The 19,158-nt window shown below is 43.0% G+C and overlaps 1 protein-coding gene across 4 annotated transcripts in view; it reads right to left on the reverse strand.

Moving 5' to 3' along the window:
* The window catches only part of LOC138753258 (exportin-1-like), a 113,695-nt gene that overhangs the window by 18,101 nt on the left and 76,436 nt on the right, over positions 1 to 19,158 (reverse strand). For all 4 annotated transcript variants that reach the window (XM_069916053.1, XM_069916052.1, XM_069916054.1 and 1 more), the window contains 7 exons: positions 17,802 to 17,965; positions 15,160 to 15,294; positions 11,946 to 12,129; positions 8,758 to 8,864; positions 7,414 to 7,608; positions 1,969 to 2,137; positions 95 to 229 (listed from right to left, as the gene is read on the reverse strand). In XM_069916053.1, coding sequence (XP_069772154.1) covers positions 95 to 229; positions 1,969 to 2,137; positions 7,414 to 7,608; positions 8,758 to 8,864; positions 11,946 to 12,129; positions 15,160 to 15,294; positions 17,802 to 17,965 — 1,089 coding nt within the window. The remainder of the gene's footprint in view (positions 1 to 94; positions 230 to 1,968; positions 2,138 to 7,413; positions 7,609 to 8,757; positions 8,865 to 11,945; positions 12,130 to 15,159; positions 15,295 to 17,801; positions 17,966 to 19,158) is intronic.

The raw sequence follows: 19,158 nt of genomic DNA on the forward strand, positions 1-19,158 counted from the left end.
AGTATTTGTCTCAGATTTTCATCAACTGCAGTAATGGGGTAAAGGAGGAGGGTTGAAAAAAAAGGACTGGACAGGCAAGAAGAAGCTGACTTACCGGCAGTGTGCGATGTATCTGTAACCACAGAGAATATGTGTTGGAGAACGTCACAGAAATAGGTTTGGTAAAAGCTCTGGGCAGCTGCATCCTCCTGTGCTACATTCTGTAGCAGGGTGTAAAGTATAGACAAACCTGTGAAAAATAAAACACACGGAGAATGGAGTTAACCGCGGGCACACAGTCAGTGCAATGCAATTACTGGGCCAGTGTGATTTCGGCATTGTCTGTCAGGAGCTTGCACGTTCTCTATGTGGGTTTTCCCCAGGGGCTCCAGTTTCCTCCCACCCTCCAAAAACGTACAGGATTGTAGGTGAATTTGGGCAGCATGGGTTTAAATGGCCGGAATCTGCTTCTACCATACTTTAAATTAAAAAAAAAACATTTATAGTTCTGAGACCAAAACTGGAAGCTTTCTTCGCAAGGCAGTGACTAACTGATCCAGTACAAATTCTGGAGAATTCTTTCATCATCTTTGCTACTTCTCCCAGGTCACTCAAAGTCCATCCCAGATTAGATGCACCCTTACCCTTACGCCCCTCACCCTCTCCCCACAACTTGAAAGGCCTCTCATTTCCAAATTTTCTATGATACGTCATTAATCTGAAAAGCTACAGGGGGCCCAACCTGCTGAGTTATTCCAGCATTCTCTTTTTTCCTTAAATAGTTCAAGAGAAATTAATTTAATCAGGAAGGGGGAGCACACGTGGAGTTGTTAGCTCAAGCAGCAGGTCAACGTTGAACACTGGGCTGCTACTCAAAGAGAGGAGAGAGCTTTTAAATAATTATTGAGTTCCTTTCACTGCCTCAGTACACAGCAGGGAATTTTATTAAAGCCAATTAAGAACCTTTTTTTTCTGGTTGACTTGATATTACAACATGGATGTATGCCAACCAGCTTTGTAATCACAACCGAGGGAGAGGGACTAAAATATTGGCCTGGGCACCGTGGGTAGTCATTCTCTGCTCAATGCAATGGGATCTTTTACATCCACCTTGAAAGACTACATCCCCAATTGTGCAGCAAAGCTTGGTGCAAACTCAGCTGGAACCTGCGTTTAGCCTCCACTGTGAGACTTGCGCCAACCTTCGGAATTGGAGGCGCAAACACTAGAACAGGTCAGGCCTTTTGGCCCATGATGTCGTGCTTACCTACATTATATTTTCCTACCAAAAAAATACTAAGCCCTTCTTACCTCATATTTTTCTTTCATCAATGTGCCTGTCTAAGAGTCTCTTACATCCCCAATTGTTCCAGCATCTACCACCACCCCTGACATTGTATTCCAGGCACCCACAACCCTCTGTGCAAATTTTTTTTATCCTTGATGGAGCAGATAGATGAGCATAGGGGCTAGATTACAGCGGCAGCTATCAGGACTAGGGTTCGAATCCCACACTGCCGGTAGGGAGTTTGTACATTCTCCACATGTCTGCATGGAGGGGCTCTGGTCTCCTCCCCCCCACCCCTTCAAAATGTACTGGGGTGGGATGGTAGGTCAATTTGGTGTAATTAGGTGGCACAGGTTCGTGGACTAAAAGGGCCTGTTACCATGGTGTATAAAAAATGTTTAAATTTAAAAATTTAAATTTTCCTCCCTTCATTTAATAGAGATGTTTGATGGTGTTTGCTACTACCCCCCACCGTCCTGGGAAAAAGGTGCTGGCTGTCTACATTATCTACGCCTCTCTACCCTACTTGGTATCAAGTAGGGTGAAATGAAGAGGGGGCTAGAGTTGTCCATGTTGTAAAGCACCAGAACAGGCCCAATGGCTTCCTTTCAGTGCCATTAACTCCACACCATCCTTTGGGTTGGATTCAGACGACGTGCGAAGGGGACAGGGCTGAAAATACAAGGCCTGCAGCACAATACCTGTGTCAGCCACGTTCCTCATGGTGTGTTTGAAAGCCCAAATAATGGAGTCAAGGACCAATTTGAACTGGGCTGGAGGGATGTTCAGGAAGGCAGGAAAACAATGACTATTGACTGCTTGAAGAAGCAGAAAGAAGTTAGTCCGGTGCTCTGGATACTCTTCAAAATCCTAGAGGGGAAGGAAGAAAAATTAGACACTTGAAAATGGACAACATTCAGTACTGTCCACTTTTATTCTCCACAGTTCGACATCTATAAATCTGGTTGATTCTGGTCGGAATTCATCTGAAGTACGTTACAACTTGCACTTTTTAAAATGCCAAATCATTCTGATTTGTTTCTCTGCCATTCACTCACAGCCAAGACTATTTTGATTCTGGTCTTGAAACAAATATTTCCCAGATTTAAGGACCTAATGACGCGTTAGGTAGAATCAGAAGTTGAATATGAAGAGGGCGAAGGTTCTCAACTTAAGGTAAAGAACATGTGGAAGAGCACAGCTTTACACAGACTCTGCCAATCCATGGGGGATCCGGATAAATAACTCTTTATATCTGGATAAATAAATCTGAATTTATAAATACATAGATCTGGTTAAATAAATCACTGATAATGGAGGGGGGAGGAAAGAGCAGCGCATGAAATTTTTCACCCTTGGGATTGGACCATCATGCCTTCTTCAACATTCGACATTCTATGTTAAATTTAAACATACAGCACAGTAACAGCCCTTGACCTAGAACCCCTGGTAAGTTTTTGAAGAGTGGGAGGAAACCCACACAGATACGGGGAAAACGTATAAACTCCTTACAGACAGCGTGGGATTTGAACCCGGGTCGTTGGGGCTGCGATAGTGTTGTGCTAACCGTTTGCTCCCACCTTTCCAAAAAAGGAACACAGTGGATATGTTGGTTAATTTGGGTGTAATTGGGCAGCCCAGGTTTTAATGGCTGGAATCGGCTTCTACTGTGCTGTAGAATAAATTTAAATTTACAGTCCGGAGACCAAAACTGGATGCTGTTAGCGCAAGGCAGCGAGCAACTGATCCTTTAATCATCTTTGCTACCTCTCCCAGGTCACTCAAACTCTATCCTAGAGTTGTGCCAAATATACCGCCCTTTAGAAAGCCAATGACGTGCAATAACTGTGTGAATATACACAGCAAATCAAAGTAGCAGGTATCCAAGGGCTGAAAAATCCCCCCAGCTCCTGCTTAGCTCTGCAATGATATCGCCATTGGGAAGGGAGGGCATTCCAAATTATAATTGTTTTTTGTCCCGCAGGGCAAGAACTTCTTATATCCTTCTCTAGCTACACCCAGCAGGCCAACTGAACTACAGTACCAACATACGTTAGGAACAATTTCAATTCCGCAACTCAGTCACCAGAAGCTGGGACTGAAAATGTCCAAGCCCATCTCCCATGGAAAAATGTAGGGGTGGAACTCAATTCGAACGTCCAAAGTGATGGATTTTGAGAAGTTTTTATTTATTTATAGCACTGTTTCTGATTCCGGCCATTTAACCCTGTGCCTCCCAACTACACCCAAATTAAGGCACAACCCTGTACATTTTGGAGGATGGGAGGAAACCAGGGAAAACCCACACAGAATCAGGGAGAACGTACAAACTCCTTGCAGTTAGTTAAACCAGGGCAGTACATCACACAGTTCATGGCAGGGATCGGGGAGTGTGGTGCAACAGAGAGATGTTGGGGATGAGAGTACACTGAAAATGGCAACACAGAGCAGTGATGAACGTGCTTGCTTTCATTGGATCGGGCATTGAGTGCAGGAGTTGGGAGGTAGAGAGGGTGCAGAGATTTACTAAAATGTTGCCTGGATTGCAGTATATAGAATACGGAGAAAGACTGAGTAGACTAGGTCTTTATTCATTGGAGTGTAGAAGGTTGGTGGGGGGGGATCTGATACAGTTATTTAAAATTATGAGGGGAATAGATAGAGAAGATGTGAATAGGCTCTTCCCCTTGAGTGTAGGGGAGATTGGAACGAGGGGTCATAAGTTAAGGGTTAGGGGGCAAAACTTTAGAAGTTACATAAGAGGAAGCTTCTTCACTCAGAGAGTGATGGCTGAGTGGAATGACTTTCCGGAAGAAGTAGTTGTGGCAGGGTCAATACTGTCATTTAAGAGGAAATTGGATGAGTAAATGGATGTGAGGGGGTTGGAGGGTTTTGGGCAAGGGGGTGGGTAGGTGGAACTAGTGAGGTTTCATGTAAATCGGTGCGGGGCTCGAAGGGCCGATATGGCCTGTTTCCGTTCTGTAATTGTTATATGGTTTTATATATGTGCTTAAATGGTCATAACCACATTGGATGCTGATGCATTGACACTTGTAGCATTGGGTGCGTTCTAGTCACCGAGCTATAGGAAGGATATGATTCAGCTCAAGAATATCCAGGAAAGATTCACAAGCCCGTTTCCAGGGACTGGTTTATGTTACAAGGAGAGAATGGACAGACTGAGACCATTTCCCCTCAGCAGAGGAGCACCTATGGGGGAATCATATAATTATGGGGGTGGGGGGGGGAGGGGGAGGCAAGAGGAAAGGAGGATGACCATTGTCATTTTCCCAGGATAGAAGAGTCCAAAACAGGAGGGCACAGATTTAAGGGACTTGAGCAAGTTTTTCCACACAGAGGACAGTGGCTATTTGGAAGGAGTTGCCCAAGGATATGGTAAAGGCAGGAACAATTACAACATTTGAAAGATGTTTAGATAAGTCATGGATAGGAAAGGTTTAGATGCGAACTAAATGCAGGCAAATGGGATTAGCTCAGAAAGGCACTTGGTTGCCATGGATGTGTTGTTGTGAAGGGCCTGTTTCCATGCTGAGTAACTAGGACTCTGTTCATCTTGTAAGGACGTCCTGGACTCAACTGCAAGTTCCAGTGGCAAAACAATGGTAATGAATTGGTACCAAACAACCACATGTAGAACACAAGAGTTTGTTTTAGCAGGTGGATGGAAGGAGGTTAGAATTTGGTCTGTATCCTAATCTGACAGCAATAAATAACAAGTGATGTTATGAAGGCAACATCGCCATGGGACAGAGAATAATCAATCAAAGACCCAACAAAACTCAAAAGTTCACAGAAAAGCAAATCAAAAATAGCCACAGCAGCAGTGTTTAAAACTTTAAAATACATTTAAAGCCTTGTTATCCAAAATTCAAGAAACCAACAGACTCAAGCAACCTACAAAAAAAAAATTGTGGAAAATAAATTGGTTAAAAAATAAGGGTTTAAAATTGGCATGCCTCGCTGTTAGTTTGCCAATCCATGCAATCTCAAGCAACCAGAAAATTCACTTATCCAGCATCTATCAATCCACATATGTGCTGGATACCAGGGGTTTTACTGTACTTCACTAGTCACTGAGAAACAGGGATTAATGATCTGCAGTCAAGCTTAAAACTCAACATTCAGCCCAGGAATGTAAATTCAGTCACAGCATCACCGATGATGACCAAAGGACGGCCTAATACCCATTGAAGTTTAAGTCACACATCTTAGAAGCAGGCCTTTTGGCTCACTTGCCCATGCTGACCAAAATTTCTACTTGGTTCTGTCTGGTGTGGGACTCCAGATGAGGTTGATACTTAAAATGGGTAAACAAGGATGAGAAATTCAGGCTGGCCTCATGAACCTGAACTCTTAAATATAGATTACATCCAATAAATTTACATTCAACAGTGACCAGTTCACTATTTCAGTTTCTTTTATACTGTAATTTTTCAAATAAATAATCTCTCCAAGCCCATTGCAGAATGGACGCAATGCTACTGTATCCACGCAGAAATCCCACAGGCTCTCTGCATCCGTCAGGCTAGACAGGAGAAAGTAACGCTCAAGGTGAATAAAGTCCTATCCTGCTCACTCCCGACATCCCAAAGCAGAAACAAGCAGGATTACTGGGTGAGAACCAGCACTCTGACATCTGGTTTCAGCTGCCGTTGAGTTGGCTGGAATGGGTTCAAGTCCTCTGTTGGGAAGATAAGCAAAGGCCAACACTCTTGGTTAAATGAAATGGAAAACCAGCTCTGCTCTTGCAGAAGGAGGTAAAAACCATGGCACTGATTAAACTTGAGCAACAACAGGCAATGTCTCTAATCAATAGCAAGATATGCATCAAAATTGTTACTTGCTGCAGCCATGATTAAAAAATAAACAATAGTTGACATTATCCCAGTATGGAAAGGAATAATCTCAGAGTAGTTTATGGTTCGGGTAGTTAGGGAAGGTTCAAGAGCCTGAAGCAGCATTAATATCGTGGATCAGGGCAGTTTGGAGTTAAAGAGAAAGTCTGCAGACGCTGGGGTGGTCGTGCAATACTCAGTCGCGCTAAAAAAACTCAGCAGGTCACGCTGCATCTATAGGAAGCAAAGGGTAATCAACGTTTTGGACCCGAGACCTTCGTCAAGGTGTCAATCAACGCCAAAACCCCGAGTTTCTCCAGCACTTTGGTGTATTGCAAGGGGTAGTTTGGGTTCGATGGGCCAAAAGCCCCATTTCCTTGCTAATTCTATCCGACTCCATGAGAAACAGGTGGACAGGATCAGGCATTGCAAAATCACTGTTTGTGGGAGCCTGTTGTGCCCCCTTACAACTGAATACACTTGAAAAACACCCCATTGTCTGAAGAGCATTAGGTCCACATGAAAAAGCGTCATTGACTGTCCATCCTGCTAATGAACGATGTTCGACCTGTTGAGTTCCTCCAGCAGCAAAAGACTCTTTTGGAACAGAAGACACGTCAATACTTTATGAATTTGATTTCAATACATCCCAAAAAATTGTTTCATTTAGAAACTGCACAACTTGGGAGTAAATGAAAATTCAGTAAATTTTATATTTTGGTACTTGAAGCAGCTACTCAAACATCCCAGTCGAAGTGAACTTCACCAGAATTACGAATTTAGCACCATTTATTCAAACAACGAGACCAGCATTAAAATACATTGCTAACATTTACTATCCGAAAGATGATCAGTGATGGAATTGGGAAATGGACCAAGATAACAGCCTAAAATTACTCCCAACTCCAGCTGGGGACTATTTTCCTTCAAGGGGCTGGTAAAAATGCAACATTTGCAAGATATTTATACAGGTACAAAGGTAAGAGTTCGAGAGATATGGGGCAAGTTGGACTAGCTCAGCTAGACGACCACATCAACGAGATGGGTTGAAGGGTCTTATTTCCCCATGCAGTATAATTCTCTCAGAAACATTTGGAGAACTGCGTGGATAGGAGCAGTATGGGCCTAATGTGGGAAAGTGGGACTTCAGCAGGTGGGCATGGACAAGCTGCAACTGTGGGCTAGTTTCTATGTGCAAGATTTATGGCCAAGTTTCTTTGGTTCTGCAAAAAAGATCTTAGCAAACAGAGCAAACCGCAGTACTTTTCCTCTGACCAGACTAACAATTACCTTGTTGATCATTTCCAGAGTGCACTCAAACAAGGCGTCAAAAATCTGGGGGACCTCCGCAGTGATGTGGTTCTCCAGTTTGTTCACTATTGTGGCCATGGTGCTTAGCACTTCGGGTTCTCGAGCCGCTGGGACGTTCCGCTGGTAGTCGATCAACACTGCATCAAGCAGCGGGGGAACAAAGTTTTCCGCAACCTTGGGGGGGAGAAAAAGGAGAAAGAGGGGACAGTCAAGCGAAGGAAACCAGCGCGACCATTCAATTTTCACAGGCGTTTAAAAGAATGAGATCTGCAAGACACTACAATGGATGATGCCCATAGACCAGCTGGGAGAAGTTAGAATCAAGGGACATGTCTGTAGGATAAGAAGTTGCCAAATTTGACAGTGAGGTTGTAAAGATTGGGCAAGATTTTTGTATACCCCAGGATACAGAACACTTGGGTCTTGAGAACATTCAAGGTCAAGATGGATGGATCTCCAGACACCAAGGAAATTGGCCAAACAGTAAAAGAGAAGGATTATGTAGTCACTATATGTATTCCTCGTTTGGTGGCTTTGTCTCCTACTGGTGGCTAAGTTGACTTCACGCAGTCATCCGCTGAAAATCGTCACCAGCAAGTCAAAATAAAAATTTGAAAACTAATCCAAGGGTGAGACCTCATCTTCAATGCCCAACCAGAAATATCTCTGGGTGCCATGCAGAGGTGCCCTGGGGGTGGAAGAGAGAGATTTTGGAATTTGGGTTAGGGACAGCTGAGGGCATTGTTGCAGTAAATCAATTTATGACGAGTCCTTGATGGGGAGGTTATAAATGATTAGGAAAGACTCAACCAGTGGCGCTATTTCTTTCTGAAGACCATGCCTTTAAATTAATGAAAAGGTAGACAGAGAATGCATTTCCATTAGTGAAGGAGACCAGAACCAAGGGTCACCAAGATGTACCAGGAGCCACCTTTGCCCAGAGGACCACCTGTTTGGATCCATTCTAGACTGGGACACAAAGACATGCAAGCAAAAGTATGCAACATTGCCCATGGCCCACACCTCGTCCACGGGATAGTCCAGCCCTTTCGCTCTCAGTGTGCCCATTCAGCCCAAGAGATTATGGACTGTGCTTCCCCCCCCCCCCCCCCCCCCCCCCAGAAGCATAGGGTCGAAAGCCAAGTACAAAATTGACAGTTCAGAAAAAGTGCCCAGATTGGAGGACCGAACGAACTATAAAAGCCTTCGATACATGGAATGAGCATCATGTATGACAGCGGAAGGGAATATTTTAAAGAGCTTTGCTCATGGAACCATTGCTCAGGATCAATCCCATTATGTTAAGATGGATGGTGTACTTACCAGCTGTGGGTCTGATGACCGGCTCACCCACCCTGATATCAGTTTCAGCGTCTCCCTCTTCACTGTTCTCATACTTTTGATCAACGGCTGCTTGGTAACAACTTCACCTGATTGAGGGAGACACAGAAGGAAAGACTTAAAAAATCCAGCGATTTCTGGACCTCCAACCCAGGGCTGGAAACAAGTCTCGTTTACATTCTTCCATCAGAGGGCGCTGTGGATCAGAAAGTAGATGGTTTGCACGATCTCTATTACTGTGGCAAGTGTGTGCACTGCAACTGGAAAGTTCAGAAGCAAATTCCTGTAGGCGCCTTGCAACCTGCTAAAGACAATGATGCCATTTATGTCAATCACCAATAGACATCATTGCAGCAAGGTCGTGGCAATTCGATATTGCTGGGGGAACAATCACCTGCAATCTGCTCCTCAGTTAGCCTAACCGATGCAATCATTTTAAATTTAAGTCAATTTTTTATTTCTTTTATATTTAGACATACAGAAGAGTAACAGGCCCTTCCAGCCCACGAGCCCGTGCCACCTAAACACACTCACATGACCAATTGACCTAATAATCTCCAATGCAAAAGGATCACAGTGTCGTACAGTTGCTGCAGAAAAATGTTTCGGAGGTCACACCATAGGACCATAAGTGTGTCAGAGAGGATCACCACCCCCACCGACGCGATGTACCCAGATCGCTGTCTGAAGAGGGTGCGCAAAATCATTGAGGACCCCTTCCATCTAAGAGATACAGGAGCATCAAAGCCAGCACCACCAGGCTGAGGAACAGCTTCTTCCCACGGGCAGTGAGAACGGTGAACGACCAAAGGAACTGCTCACACGAACCATCCGAGACAAAAAAAAACCATCTGAGACTCTCTTATTTGTTTAGATGAATACTTGTCCTGCCTATGCATTGCTTATCTGTCCGGATGTTATGTCTGATTGTGTGTCTGTGTGTTTTGCACCAAAGACCAGAGAATGTTTTGTTGGGTTGTACTTGTATAATCAGATGACAATAAACTTGACGTCTTTGGAATGCGGGAGGAAATTGGAGCACCCAGAGGAAACCCATGCAGATCACAGGGAGAGCATACGAATTCCTTACAGACAGCACTGGATTCGCGGGCATTGTAATAGCAATGCACTTGACTGCTATATTAATCTACAACTAGGGTTCTTGTGTTTGGTCAATTTGCCCTTTGCAGATCCCCTGGTGAATCTTGCCAGTGGCAAAGGCAGCCCAGATGCCATTCAGATTCACCAAAATAGCATGGGCTAACTCCCAGCTCAGTGAGACTGCGATGCTAGCATACAAAGTCCACACATTCAGCACCTGAGGGCAACAGGAAACATGGACAACTTGAGCAGATGATTAGCCAACTTCCATGTGCATTGCTTACTCAACATTAAGCGGCCACTTCTGGAACACCTGGCAGCCATCCCTGGGCACTGAGGCGCCAATGTAATAATCCCCGGATAACCAGTTTGGCTGATATAACTAACAGCCAGGATTCTAAAGAATCCTACTCTCTGAAGTGGTGTCACAGGAATGCTTACCTCCTGAAAGACGCGCATTCAAAAATCCAGCACTCATGCAGGGCTGTACAAACTTTAAGATACAAATTCAGATGTCAGTTGCTCCCAGAATCAACTACCCACCCCTTGTACAATCTGGTCAGTGACAAAGTCCCTCCAATTGCTTGTATGGAACTTCAGTCTGTTTTACAACAAGGCAGCAAAATGGAGAACAGAAAATGGGGTCAATTTTAATCTCATCCTCTCAGGAATTTCTAACAAATTCACCTCTAACCACACACTCGTATTCCAAAGCTGTTTTTTTTTTTAAAAAAAAAACCAGATTTCTGGATGCAGCACAAGATATTAGAGCAGTTGATGATGTCTCCTGAGCATTGAGTTATGTCGTGGCTGATCCAAGAACCTAAAAACAGACAAAATACTTTCAGGCTCCAAACAAGAGGGCACAGTAACACTGCGGGTCAAAATGATCCAGGCTTGAGACGTTAAATTCACCAGTTGGTTGAGAGGTCTGATGTCAATTATAACCAGGCATTTCAGAGTTCAAAGAGAGAATGTGCATATATTAGGAGGCAGAACTCGATTTCTGGTTCAAAATTTAACATGACGTCATTGACGATGAATCTTCCTCAACGACGTCTGGAACATAGTTACTGACGAGAACTTGGTCCAGAAGGTGACAGCCTCTGTGTCCGTGTGTTCATCTCCAAAATTTTCAACTGGTCCCCAGATTGCCTTCAAGAAGGGATTGAGTTAATATAAGAAGTAAAGAATTTGGCCTCGATTTGGATGAAGCACAAAAAAGATTTATGATGATAGCCTTAGCTGTAGCAAAAAAATGTATAATGTCAACCTGGAAATCAGAAGAGAGCCTGAGAGTACAGCAATGGTACATGGAAATGAATATTCCATTGGAAAAAATAACATATAATTTAAAAAATAACGTCACAGTATTCGAACAAATTTGGGAATCGTACATGGAACACAACAGAGAGGGCCTACCGTGGATCTCCACCCCCTAAAATGACAGGAGAAGATTAAATGAACTGACCCAGTGTGTAAAAGTAGATGACACAATTTTCTTGTTTATTTTCATTGTGTGATGACATTGTTTAATGGGTTTAATGTATCATATATGTTGAACGTTGAGTGGGTGGGGAGGGGGGTGGGAAGGAAGGAGGGGAAAAAAAGGGGAGAAAATGACACTGTGTATATTCAAGAGGGAAATGTTTGTGTGTTTTTTGGTTAATATGGTTCATAGTGTGAAAAATTTAAAAAAAAAGGGATTGAGTTTTAGATTTCGATTTCCTTTTTAAATGATCAAACAACCCAAATGGACCAAGTGAACATGAGAGGGACGATTACTGACCACCCAACTTAGCCAGACACAGACACAAAACAAGTTGGTCCTGCTAATTCTGGAAAACTGGAACAACACAAAGTGTTGGAGGATCTCAGCGTGTCCAGCAGAAGCCAACAAACAGTCGATGTTTCAGGCTGAAGCCCTTCCTCAGGACCGGTGACTCCTCTGGCCAAAACATCCACCATCTGATGCCTTCCACAGATGCTGCCTGACATGCTGAGATCCTCCAGCATGTGTTGTTGATCTAAATAGCCAGATCTGACCCCAGAATAAAGGGACGACTTACCATTTGCCTGGATCGCAGCTGAGATATTCTCACTCAAACACTTGTACACATTGAGCATGTCCAGATATATCCGTCCTAGCTGGATGACAAACGGGTGCCCAACGGCCTTGCAGGCTCTTACATTGGTCTTCAGGATGCTCCCAAGTTGCTTCACTGTCTCTGCATCCTTCAGGATATCCACATTCTTTGTGAAGAAAGAAGGGCATCAATGAAACCACAGAACACTACAGCACAGAAACAGGCCCTCCAGCCCATCTCGTCCAAACTATTATTCTGCCTAGTTCCATTAACCTGTACCCCAGCCCTCCATACCCATCCCTTCCAACGTCAAAATCGAGCCCCAGCTGGCAGCTCATTCCACACTCTCACCACTGTGTGAAGATCCTCCTAAACATCTCACCTTTCACCCTTAACCCATGTCCTCTAGTTCTTGCCTCACCTAACCTCAATGGAAAAAGCCTGCTCGCATTTTTTCTATCTGAACCTGTCATAATTTTGTATACCTTCCTTCATTTTTCTACACTCCAGGGAATAAAGTCCTAACCAGTTTAACCTTTCCCTGTGTGAAAGAGTAGGTAGATATAGATGTTTTGGGGAGATAAATTGGGAAAGGTTTGTTAGTGTAGGTCACATACAAACACTTTAACACAGATATTATTTGAAATACTGGAGCTCTTCCCCATGCTAGACATATCAACTACATAGCTTTTGCAAGGGCTTTTGAAGATTGCTCAAGAGACTTCACTAATGGATTGTTGTTTACCAAAGGCAACAGATGAAAGAGTATGCTGGAGCCCGCTGCAGTCTGGAGGAGAGCTTACTGTTGTAGGAGGATCATGTGGTTTGGCAAGCAGAGAGAGAAAAAAACAGGCTTTCTCTCTGAGTGAGCGATAGACAGAGAGACACGCACACAGAGATCATTTGACAGTGGACAGCCAGCAGAAGTAGCTGGGACTGGAACAGGACAAGCTGGCAAGCCCATTTGCAAGATGGCCTGGTCAAAGCCCTTGTGGTTCATGCAAGAAGAGAGGACTGGCTGTCTAATGTTTCACTCAGAATAAGAGAAACAAAAAGGAACTCTGTGGTGATCTGAAAGAAAGAGGTTATCATCTAGAGAATCTTGAAGGGGCAAGTTTCGTCAGCAAGACACTGAAGTGGCTGATTAAAAAGGAACAACAAATCTCTCTCTGAAAACCGACAAGAACCTTCCTGAGTGGTAACCATTTACCTTTCAAGCACCAAAGCCTGGTGAACTTTATACATGTTCATTTCTGTGCACAGTATAAGAATTGCCTGCAACCAGTGAACTTGGAGGAATGAGAAGTGAGATTGGACTGTGAACCAAAGAACTTTTCTGAACTTACACACACACACACACACACACACACACACACACACACGCGAGCGCGCGCGCGCGCTTAGAATTAGAAGGGGGTCAAGTTAGGTTAAGTTAGTTAGTGATAAGTTAAAGTTTGATTCTATTTTCATGTTAAGGTAATTAAAAGCAATTTTTGTTTAAGTAACCATTTGTCTTGATGAATATCTATTGCTGCAGGGTTTTGGGGTCCTCTGGGCTTGTAACACCTGTAATTCAATTCTTTAAGATAACAACATTGAAAATTTTCCTACACTTTCTTCGAGTCCAAGATCACAAAGAACTTGGATCAATGGCAAATCTCCCCATGAGAGTTTACAGTTGTTAAATTCAAAGTTTCTGAAGTCTCATCTATTCAGTAGCTGAGCTGGGAAAAATGATCCACAACCTATATCTTCAGGCTCACTCCCACAAGTTAAAAGCTGCAATGAGAGGTTATACAAGGACAACTGTTTTGACCTTATCACAGTCCAACAAAGCAATAGCAGTTTCCTGTAATGTTTTCTGTGTCGATTGAAGCAAGACAAGTTACTGGAAGGTAGAATAATTCCCTGTCATTTAATTTTATTACAAAGGCTCTCCCACTTCTTCCAATCTAACACAATGCAATGTGGTCTCCTCTACAGATGCAGATCAACTAATCTCTTTGCAGAGGACTTGCGTCTTGTCCATAGGGATGAACCTGAACTTCTCTCTGCCTCCCCCCTCAATTGTCCATCCCACGTCCAACACAAGCTCGAGGAACAGCACCTCATCTTATCTGAGTGCGTTACAGCTGAATTTGCAACCTCTGTCTGTATCAGAGTCCATCTGAGATGTTAGTTTAGCTTGTTTGCTTTTCTTGTCTTTTTTTTGGTGTATGTTTCTTTCCAGAAGTGGAGGACATGCAAGGAAGATGGGATATTCCTACAAACCAGAGCCAGTGCACCTGAGATCACAGCAGTCACGGGGAAACCCAACTGACTGGAAACTGCTGATGTCAGTGTTATGACAGGATACAGCAGGACTGGAAACAGAGGGGGCTCAGCTGGCAATTTGTTCTAAATTCAAGTTAAAAAAAGATTTGCGGAGTAGAGATGCAGCAGTTGGCATGACAAAGGAAGGATTTAAAGTTGAGATGTAGCAGAGAGGATTGGGAGTGCATTGGCAGGGGAAAGTGAATGGGCAGAAAGTCGATGGGAGCAAAGCCGAGTGCGTAAACGATCAATGGGATGAATCGAAGCTTGCGCCTGGAAAAGCAAGGGGAACGCAGGGAGACGTCGGCGGTAGGAGGCGGGCAGGCGGCAGAACAGGGGAGCGCAATCACGATGAGAAGAGTCGATGAGATCTTGCAGCTACTGGGTCGAAACAAGACCTCTCAGCCCAATCTGACCACACAAACCAAGTTGCCTGCTTGAGATACACCCAGTTTCTGGTGTTTGGCTCCCTTAAAACCTTACCCATCCATGTACCTGCCTAAATTTATTTTGAGACAGAACAAGAGGGAAAATCTTAGATTTGCAATCTAGGCACAACAAAAAAAATTATAGGAGTGGAGTAAAAGAGAGCAGATTATATCTACTACAGTTCACACCAATGGGGATGAAGAATAATGGGATGCCTTATAATTTATATCAGTTTGAACATTAAAATATCACTTTCACTTACTCATTGTCTTGTTTTCCTGTAACCCATATTTAAATTTTGATTTTATGCTTATTTACAATCCTATTCTTTCAATTCAGATAGAAATATTACAGGAAACAGGCAGCTTTACCATTGAACTATTTAACAAACTCAATGACCCAACGTGCAAGATGAATATAACGAATGAACCCATTCGCTTAAAGTTCAACCTACTTTTGTGGCTTGTTGAATGATGCTGTCCCACACCTGGTTCGGCAGAAGCATGTACTTTTCAATCAGATGTTCCTGGACAGTCTGGTCTGTCTGAGCTCCAATCATGTAACCAACAGCTTCATAGAATGTATGAACCTGAAATTTGGTGGGGGGAAGGGGAAAGAATAAAGTTCTTCAAATTCCCATAAAAGAATATCTGGGGTTATACCGTATATGCTATTGTACAGGACTTAAAATCTTCATCTTAAAATCAGGGTCGTAAAGAGTCTAAAATTCTTACCTTGAAGACGAAGTCACAACACCGCCACCATTTTCCTGCCGGCTCTGATGCAACCTCGTGCATGCCCCATTAATTAATTGTGACGTCTCAGCGCTCCTTCGCAGGGACCATCCCCTATCCCCTCCCCCCGGTTGACTGTTGTCGGTCCTGTACAGGCTTTAAACCACCTGTTTCAGGAGCTGGCAGTGGTTAATTTAAAAATATCCAAATAAAATTTAAACTTTTAATTGATCATTTGTTATTAAAATATTGTGATTTCGCTTTTAACAGCATCCAGTGGTCAGGGTAAGTGCCAGATTTGGGGGGTCATCTTATACAAAGGGTATCACTCAAAACGAACATTTTAGGTGGAAATTCCAGGTTTGTCCTATACATTGGCACATACGGAATGTTGAATCAAATGCCACAACTGATTATGAAACAAATCTTGCCACTGATGGAATTTAGGTATCTTCCTTTGACGTATCCTAGAAATTTTCCAGCCAAAACCACAACCAAGGATCAACTCCGAATAATTTCTTGAGAAGTAATTCTGGACATCCCAAGACCATAATCCTTGCACCACTGGACATTATGATAAGAAGCATCCCAGATGTGCTGGTAATGCACTTTATACAAGACAAAATTCTGTTAAATTCAGCTGCAAAACTTATTCAACACTATGTTGCAGTTAATAAATCACCATCTTGCTGCGAATTTCACTTACTCCATTTATTCTCAAGTATATTATACAATTTCAAACCTACTACCTTTTAAGAGATGACTTCACCCACCCCCAACCCCATTCCATCTATCTAGGTGTTTTATCACACTAGGCAATATTCCAAATTTCCCTTTAACAAGAAGGAAGAAGCCATTAACATCCAACTTGAAATTAATAAACAACACCAATCAACCATTAAAAATTTGTTTAACCATTGCAGGGACAGAACAGAGGATTGTTATTATAACAATCTTCTAGACATTCTGAAATACTGTCAGCCTTTACAGCGCCAGTGATCAGGTCTTGGGTTTGAATCCCGCGCTGCAAGGAGTTTGTACGTTCTCCCCATGGTGGTTAGTGCAACGCCTTTACAGCACCAGCGATCGGCATTGGGGTTCAAATCCTGCGCTCTCTGTTCGCTCTCCCCGTGTCTGTGTGGGTTTTCCCTGGGGGCTCTGGTTTCCTCCCACCATTTGAAATGTACTGGGGGGGTGTAAGTTAATTGGGTATAAATTGGGTGGCACGGACTCATGGGCTGAAATGGCCCGTTACTGTGTTGTGTGTATAAATTCAAGGTCATGGGAGATGACGGCCAGCCCAAATTTCCTCTCACCTCCTTTACCATGACAATATCCTGTTAATACTGCCACGTTCCTTTTCTTTTGTCTGTACAGAGTAACCACACAGAGTTGTGGGTGTCTGGAATGCATTGGTGGAGGAAGCTGGTAGAATAGGGCCATTTAAAACTTATACAGGCACATGGATGAAAGAAACAGAAGGTTATGAGGTTGGTAGGTCTAAGTTTTTTTTTGTAGGTATATATAGGTCGGCACAACATTGAGGGCCGAAAGGCCTGTACTGTGCTGTAATGTTTTATGTTAACCTGTTAGTTTCACTTCACTTAATCCAAGTTTCTCTTCGTCTAACAGTGTCAGTTAGACTGAGTGAAATCCCGTGGATTAGATTCTAATGGATTTAACTAGAGAAACAGTTTTTAAGTCATCAATAATTCCAGCCTCCATCTTCTACATTTCCCGTGTACAATGGTAATTTCAGATTTTATTCATTTACAACTCCTCATTAGCATATTTAATTATTCATTAGCCTTCACTGACCTCTCTTGCCTTAACTCCCTCACAGATCTTTCCTTTCATTAGCTCTTCCCCTTAACATTTCCAAAGGTTCCCCACCCCCCCTCCCACTCCTCCCCAATCCCACCATCAACCTGACACAGTAGCTCTAATTTCTTGTCCACACTCGCTGCTCAACCTGCTGGAAGTGTGTGGTTAATTTAATCTGGAAGCACAATGGCCCAACTCACTAAGTTTACTGCCCCACGACTGGTTCCCACAATCTGATGGCACGTGCTTGTTGTGGCCACAGTAGCCAAGGGCTTTTTACTCGCTGTTAGATTCCATACTACAGGAGAGTAGGTCAGTTAAAAGTCATTCTCCTCAGTTTGGAAACCTTGCTAAAACATAAAAACCTCAACTACTCATACAAGTAGATTAATCCTGTCCGTACTGCTCCATTATTACGTTCATTAGCAATGTTTCATCTCTGCAGTAAGGTCCCACACTGACCCTGTATCCCTTTGTTCCCTCCAGTATCGAAAAAGGAATTGCATTACAATATCACCTGAAGTTCCCCAGAGCTTACTTGATGAGGTTGTAGATCACAGATGATGGTGTTGATGTTGGTTAAGATCTCATCGATGAAAGGCATCACCTCGCCCACCTGCACTTGTACAAAATGTCGTCGACATTTCTGTGCGATCTTGATGAATGTATCACAGGCCATGTCCTGCACTCCATCGTGTGTCTCTGTTTTTCAACAAAGGGTTAGAAAAGCTTCTGAATTTAAAACAAAAAGTTTCAAACTAAATCAAAAACTTCATCTATCATTGGATTACATTATTTTTTTAAATGACAATAAAACGACTGAAATTTAGTCAAATTCAAATACAACATAGCTGATTGTATTTCCATACAAAAGCACTTCAGAATTGTGCAGTTATCCTCTCCCCTGTGACATTAGATAAACGCGTCCTATAACAGGCAAAAATATTCATTCCAACAGTTAAAGCAAAGAGTATAAATTTTAGATTCATCGAAATTCAAGGCAAGTTTAAAATGTCCTGGTCGAGAGGTTATCAATTTTTCTCCTCACGCAGAAAGTCTAAAGCAGCCATTCTCAACCATTTTTTTTTGGGGGGGGGCTATGGCCACCCCACCAACGGCCACCCCGCCAACCACCCCCCCCAACCAAACCAGGACTCTGCTCAAAGTTTAAGGGTCCTCTTCCCTGTGAAGCAATCAAGTTTTGTTTTTTTCTGTACTTCTCTCCTACCCACTACATCAAAAACAAAAACAAAAAAATTGTTACTGTGAGGTGAAAAGAAAACAAGGTTTATACTTAAATGTGCTGTGGACCCCATTGAGAATGGCTGGTCTAAAGCAAAAATGCAGTTTAACTGCACAGAGGTACGTCCTTTGGTCTTACATCACCACCTAACCAAGTAATCTACACTAGTTTTGCTTGTGTTCAGTCCATATCCTTTTAAACCAGTGGTTCTCAATCTTTTTCTTTCCACTCACATCCCACTTTAAGTAATCCCTATGCCATCATTGCTCTGTGATTAGTAAGGGATTGCTTAAGGTGGGAAGGGAAGACTGAGAATCACTGCTCTAGATCCAACTGTTACTGAAATATTTTGCTTGAGAAAAATTGTCCTTGGCCAGTTTCCTTTGGAGTTAAGACACCGAGCACATAACAAGTCAGTTAGGTACAATTAAAATGGTGGTTTCAAACTTTTTCTTTCCACCCACATACCACCTTAATCAAATTCCTTACTAATCACAGAGCACTGATGGCATAAGGAATACTTAAAGTGGTATGTGAGTGGAAAGAAAAAGGTTGAGAACCACTGGTTTAAACCTTTCCTATCCAGATACCTGTCTACCTGCATCATGTCCCCCTTTACCACTTCCTTTGGCAGCTCATTCGAAATACCTAC

This window comes from Narcine bancroftii, chromosome 2, assembly GCF_036971445.1.
Source record: "Narcine bancroftii isolate sNarBan1 chromosome 2, sNarBan1.hap1, whole genome shotgun sequence".
In the NCBI taxonomy this organism is placed as follows: Eukaryota; Metazoa; Chordata; class Chondrichthyes; order Torpediniformes; family Narcinidae; genus Narcine; species Narcine bancroftii.